Raw genomic sequence first — 6,643 nt, 5'->3', positions numbered from 1 at the left:
ATTATGTGTATATACATTACTACCATTAAACTGGAACTGAAAATTAAAAATTTCCATCAAGTTAATATATTATAATGAAATACTGTACTCATTTAAATTCTTTTTGTCAGTCAATGACTAGGTCATTCTTCACCAAATTTGTATAAATACAAATTAAAAAAAGCTTGTAATGTCATCTTCAATCACCCTCACATTTCCCTATATACAATCATATTTCCTAAAGTTCAAAGTCTAAACTTTTGACCTCTTCACGATGTGGACGTACATTAGTCTACAACAAGTAAATGACATGACAAGTACATGTACAGTACATACATGTGCGTGCAGAAAAAAGTTTATCAATCTTAACAGTGCTTGTGTATCAATGCAGGTGTAATGTATCTGTGATATAACCATACATGTATGTCAGGTTTTTATTTTTGATACATTAAAATTCAAATTTCAAATTCAAATGCCTACTGATTTGCTACAGAATTAACTTTTGCTTTTGGTCCTGATAAGATTATCTTTTTGTAACTGTTTTGCCAACTGATATAAAATTCTTAGCATGCATAAGTCGGCAGAAAGTCTGATGGCCAAAACCACATCCAGTGTGAGTGCAAAACCTTGGATTTCACTTCTTTTTATTTTTATATATTTTAAAGTCAAAGACAACTAAAATATGAAGTAAGATTTATCAGACAGCTGACAACTATGGGTTACAAATTAAAATACCTTCAATAATCTTTTAAGATTGTTTTAAACAGTTTCAAAGGCACTTAAATGTGACAATGTATGGGAAACTCTAACTTCACATAACCTTTCTTTTATGTTCACCAGTGGTAAAAAAATTAATGAGAACATTATTTTAGTATCTTTTACTCATGAGTAGAGCTATTCCAATGTTCAATTTTGTGCTTAGAATTGGAAAACTTTATGTGAAGTGACTTTCTTAACACTTGTAGTATGGTCCATAAAGGCCATCTTAGAATGCAAATGTTTGAATGCCTTTCACACTTATTAAAAAAAATTGAAAAAATACATGAAGTATTTTTTGCACGGTTTTAAGTGGTCTATCCAGCATTGCCTACTTCTATAACAAGTGTCTTAAATGTGAAGTTAAATATTATGGTTTTGCCTATTACAGATTTAAACACATTTGAGTATATGATGACGCACTCTGGCCCTACATGTACCTAGTCTATCTATGCATCTGCATGTTCATATATCAAAACTTCTGATTTTGGATCTCTCACACATTTTCAAATCTGAATATTTTTAGCTTTACAAAAATCTGGATAAAAAGTCAATAAATAAGTGAATGAATATAATTTGGAATTTGGTCAAAGTAATGCCCAATTCCAATTCTAAATTAGCGAGTTAATCTTTTTTTGGGAAAATGTAAAAAAATCATGCCTTTAATTAGTGTTTATATGCAATTAGAAAAAAAAAGTTATATATATATATATATATATATACATAGATATACTTTTTATGTGTAATGAACAAATTAGAGAGTGAGAACTGACAGACCACAGCTTACATAAAGAGTAGAGTTTTACCTTGAGTGTGCTAAAGAATGTTTTTATACTAATATCAATAGGTACATGTAGTCAAACAACAAAATAAAAATCGCTTTAAATACATAAAAACATCTAATGGTTGGTCATTGTCAACAGCCTAGGCTGTGCAAAAAAGTGTTTACATATATATACAGCCTACTCACATCAACACATGTGAGTATACAGAATCTGACAGTGAAAATAATCTTAGAAATCATCTTTCCCATTAATGTGATTTAATTGTGGTTGTAAATCTTACAGGTCTATACAAAACTTATATTAACCTGTTTATTAAACACATGCATAAGAGACTGTGAAATTTATACTAATAAGTAAGTTGCTTCTTTAAATGTGTATCGTATTCTGTTCAGATATGTGTGAGGCACTTGTCCATGTAGACTACATGTATATCATTTATGGGAGTCTCCGTGGTTAGCACGCAGTGCAATGACTCAGGAGCCTCTCACCAATACGGTCAGCGTGAGTTCAAGCCCAGCTCATGCTGGCTTTCTCTCCGGCCGTACGTGTGAAGGTCTGTCAGCAATTTGCGGACGGTCATGCGTTTCACTCAGGCTCCACGCGGGTTTCCTCCCACCATAATGCTGGCCGCCACTGTATAAGTGAAATATTCTGGAGTATGGCGTAAAATCAAGTAAATAAATAAATAAATATATCATTTATGACTTTTGATTTAAACTTATGAAAACAATCTACAGGACCTTATATTTAAAAGCCTTTCAGTCATATGAGTTACCTGCTTGTCTGCTTGTTTGTGCGTCAATTGTGAGTACAGGAACCAACTACACTAAAGCTGGGACTTGAAAAAAAAGTTTTGTTACATCCAACTCAAAATTACTTGCCCAAAGTCATTCCCCCTGACGTATGTGCTATATAAAAAAAGCAAAAATACAAGTTTCTTTTTCTCACCAACTGCATTATCTCTACACAGTATACACTTCAAGACTGACACAAATTCATGTGCCAAGCTGGATTATAGTACATTGCAGTGCTCTTTCCAATAATTTGACAATAACCTTCACTACAATATCTATGATGATTACTGTACCCTGTATATTCATCACTGATATGAAGATTATCTCAAGGCTACAATGCTTTGTGATTTAGCCCAACTCTAATTTCTTCCGACAGGAATCAACCTCTCCCCCTACCCCACACCACCCCACCTGCCCCTTGAAGAACCAATTACTGTACTAAAGCAACATTGGAGAGATCTGATTGATTATCACAGTTGTAAATGCAGAATATTGTCAGGAAAGTTATCCAAGTCATGAAGAAGCAGGTATTTCTTGAGCAGATCAGGTAGACTGTGAGGCAGGTTGTCAATGGCTTCATTGACTGAACAGGAGAGGCTGGCCCTGAATGACAGACGACAAGTGTGCGAGAGAGACGGAGGAACTGTTTTGCTGCGACAGCACCAAAGTGCCAGGCCAGGGCTGACTTTCTCAATAAAGGCGATTTGCTGTGAGGTCCAGTTCCAGCCAGCCCCAGAGGCGTAAACAACGAGTCGTTGGAACACCTGACTTTTCTTCTCACGGCACTTCCAGTATGACTCCAAGTAGTACACCATTGAGTGCACCACCTGGCGCAATGCTAGCAAGGACACAGAGCGCAGCAGGCTGATTGTGAACTTGGTCATCTGTTCCAAGATGGGATCCATGTCCCCTGGGTATATGGGCTGGTGGCGATGAAGCTTCTCCAGCAGGTAGAGGTGTAACGCCGTGGACTGTGTCACCTGAGTAAAAGTATTGATGAGCCGCTGAATGAAATCTGTGTCCTGGTGCTTCAGCGCAGTCCTTATCACATACGTCATGGCGTCTTTGCTCAGAGGCTCAGATTTGACTCGCAGAAGGGTAACCAGTATTTCCCAGCAGCGCTCACAATCATCAGTGTCCCGCCGGTCAAACAGCGTGATGAGCGCAGCATCCAGCACTGAGAAGTGGTAGACATTATGGCAGTTGTTATTGCAGTTTGGGAACTTGAGCAGTGCCTGTACCATGTCTAAGTGAGATAACTTTACAGACATCATCAGGGCTGTTTCATCTTTGGAGTTGATTGGGACATTAAGGTCAATATTGTTGCTGTTAATCAAATCTTTCAACACACAAATGTTGTTATTCACAACGGCATTCTGGAGTTTCTCAAGGTCAGAGCAACTGAGGGTCTCTTTGTCATCTGATTCTGATTCTGTGTCAGACAAAGAGTAGCGAAACCCCTGCAGGGCCCCTCGGGGCATACACTGGTGAGCCCACAATTGACGCCCAGTGTGCTGATAGTTACCCATAGTCCAACGTCTGAAACACACACACACACACACAGGTCATTGAACAGTTTAATACAGCAGATCAAAGTCACAACTTCAAGCTTAGTTATTTCGTGTTTTATGCCATGCTCAACAATATTTCAAAAACATGGTGGTACCCAGATTTACGGTGGGGGAAAACCAGGCTGAGCCAAGCGGGCACAAACTCTTGAGATAATTTGCTTTACTGTGACATCATCATGGAGACACTTATATCAGGAGATAATTATTTATTTATTTATCATTTATCATAAAATATCATATCATAAAACGGTAAACATGTCAACTTGTGGATGGAAGAAACCAGACATCCCACAACTAACTACTGCAGTGCCCTGTCAAACCTACCAATACTTAATGCCTCACCAAAGCTGTATTTTGAGACTCAAATCATGAAAGATCTTCCAGCTAAACTTCTGAAATTAGTGCATAAAAAATCAGAGAACACATGCATGTCACATTAATGGCAACTTATGCAAGCAGCAAGTCTGACTGAAGTAAACTGAGATTATTGGAAGTATACTATGTATATACTCCCTCAAATAAATCATGCAGTGATACTGCCATCATCTAATGTGTTTTTCACTTATATGTAAAAGTTTCCACTTTTAACTGGTACATCTTTAGCAGATAGCCAGCCAGAAGAAGGTCAGAGAAATTTAGACACCACGGCAACAACAACACAGGTGTACATATGTGTATATATCTCACGTCATACAATACACGTGCTCACTCAGGTGACAAATAAGGTCATCGAGACATGATATGCAAACTTGGTATGTATAGCCTGTCTATATCTCACCCAGCAGGCAAATTTCACAAACCTTTATATCTCAAGTCCATCCTTATGTTTGGTGTACACTGATTCAGCAAGTTATCTGCATTTAAAAGATGTCAAAACATGCACCAGTAAGCTCTCTTTTAACAACAATCCAGTCATTGAGAATTTCAAATCAAGAAGTGTAACTCAGGCAATGTGTGTCATTTCTCCTTGAAAGATAAACCGTAAACAACAAAATCCAATGACTAGAATAACCTTGTTTTTGCGGTCCAAAAAATAACCAAAAACATTCCTAACAAAAAGTACCTTGCCAGAGTTTGGCTGAAGTTCAAACTCAAAACATGGCAGACGTTGGTTCGACTTGTCAGATTCGTAAGTTTAAATCGCTGGGCTACTGTTGAAAGATGGTTTACCAATACTGGCTTTTATATATTTACATTTTGGGTGTTTTGGAAAATCAGTGCATACCAAAAAAAGGGGTTCGAGCTGTTATTTTATTGAAAGTTTCCTCATGGATCTAGGTTAGATCAACGGTGAGCATGACTTAAGTACATCCAGTTAGCTTTGGGCTAGTGATCAACATTCACACATTTTTTGGCTTCACATTCACTAAAATGCAGAAATTAATGTAGAAGAACATTCCTGAAGAATGAAAGACACTAATGACTAAACATGCGAAGTTAACAATGCAAAGTGTTTCTGTAAGCAACAGATGTTAAATTATTTTCCCATGTTTTAATTTTCCCGCGTTTTAAAAACGAATACAGAGCTGAAAAAGAAACAAGAGCTCTGCAAGCTCTGCAAACATATTTTTCTTTATGGGTTGCAACTAATTGTCATGATTTAATGATCAGATCATCCAGTCACAATAATGGATACTTTCGCACAATCATAAACTGCCTTCATTATTTCAGAGAAAGAGGGTTTCAGACATTAATGCTCATAGGAAGAATTAAATATGTGTTCCTCAAATGGTCTTATGTTCGAACTATGTACAATTTGGCAAAAGTATTACAACTGGTATCTAGTCAACATATGGCCAGACTGCAGTCAACATGCCTTCTAATATCATAGTCCTGGCTACATTGTGACTGCTTCCAGGTGGCTCCTTCAACTCCTCTCTTTATATTGGACTGGTGGAGTATCGTAGAAAAGGTGGAACCAATGGCTAACCATACACTGATTCACACCTGATAAGTTCTTTCCAAACAAAGGCTGCAATCCAAAAGTGCTGTCAACTTTGACTCTTACCTCTTAGCTCACCTGAACATGCAACATCCCAGGTATACTCCAATCAGTAATGGAACATCAACTGTGGCGAAGGTAAATGGCTTCTGCTTTAGCGATGAGTGTGAAGTGAATTTGGGTCTTGTGTATCCTTACCAAGTGGAATATATGTGTGATAATGTGTGTGCAGGCGAGCTGAGAGGTAAGAGCCAAAGTTGACACCACTTTTGGACTACAGCCATTGTTTAGAAAGGACTTACCGGACATGGTATGAATCGGTGTATGGTTTACCATTGGCTCCCCCTGTGCCTACGATAGGCCTACTTCGCCAGCCTAATATAGAGGAGATGAAATAGCCACCTGGGGCTACTGGCAGTGCTTGGCGATATGACAGCGGTATGAACATGCAAGGCCTGTCAGCTACCCTTAACCACGAATTCACCCTGTGAATTATATTGTTACGGGATGCTAAAAAGATCTCAATATCGAGGGCGCCTGTTTTTCTCGGTACACGCACAGTAAGACGCAGTTGCTTGTCTGAGGCTGAGGGAGCATGTCAACCATGCAGAACGTCCAGCTGTTATCAACATTTATGCAGACAGTTCTGCAAGTTGCACTAAAATACCATCCCTTACGTCAACACAGATAACTTACCCATTTGAAACCTAAAACTTTAACGTCGTAAATGTCGTTCACACCAATGGAAAGCATATGATCAGTTCTTGCAGACTTTTACTCTCACCAGCTGGATTTCAGTGAAACAACGACAACACT

General features: G+C 38.1%; 1 protein-coding gene across 1 annotated transcript; it reads right to left on the bottom strand.

The window, feature by feature from the left end:
• Positions 1–2,784: 2,784 nt before the first annotated feature.
• LOC135472559 (uncharacterized) lies at positions 2,785–6,605 on the bottom strand. The gene is made up of 2 exons (XM_064752114.1): positions 6,524–6,605; positions 2,785–3,853 (listed from the first exon to the last, which is right to left on the bottom strand). Exon 2 carries the CDS (start codon positions 3,841–3,843, stop codon positions 2,785–2,787), a length of 1,059 nt encoding a protein of 352 aa, XP_064608184.1. The 5' UTR covers positions 3,844–3,853; positions 6,524–6,605.
• Positions 6,606–6,643: the final 38 nt, after the last annotated feature.

The sequence above is a fragment of the Liolophura sinensis genome, chromosome 8, assembly GCF_032854445.1.
Source record: "Liolophura sinensis isolate JHLJ2023 chromosome 8, CUHK_Ljap_v2, whole genome shotgun sequence".
Lineage (NCBI taxonomy): Eukaryota > Metazoa > Mollusca > Polyplacophora > Chitonida > Chitonidae > Liolophura > Liolophura sinensis.
The sequence above is the reverse complement of the archived record's forward strand: the minus strand, read 5'-3'. Positions and strand labels throughout refer to the sequence as shown.

Coding starts and splice junctions, on each gene's coding strand:
- LOC135472559 (XM_064752114.1), bottom strand. CDS start 3,843: ATGGGTAACTATCAGCACACTGGGCGTCAATTGTGGGCTCACCAGTGT.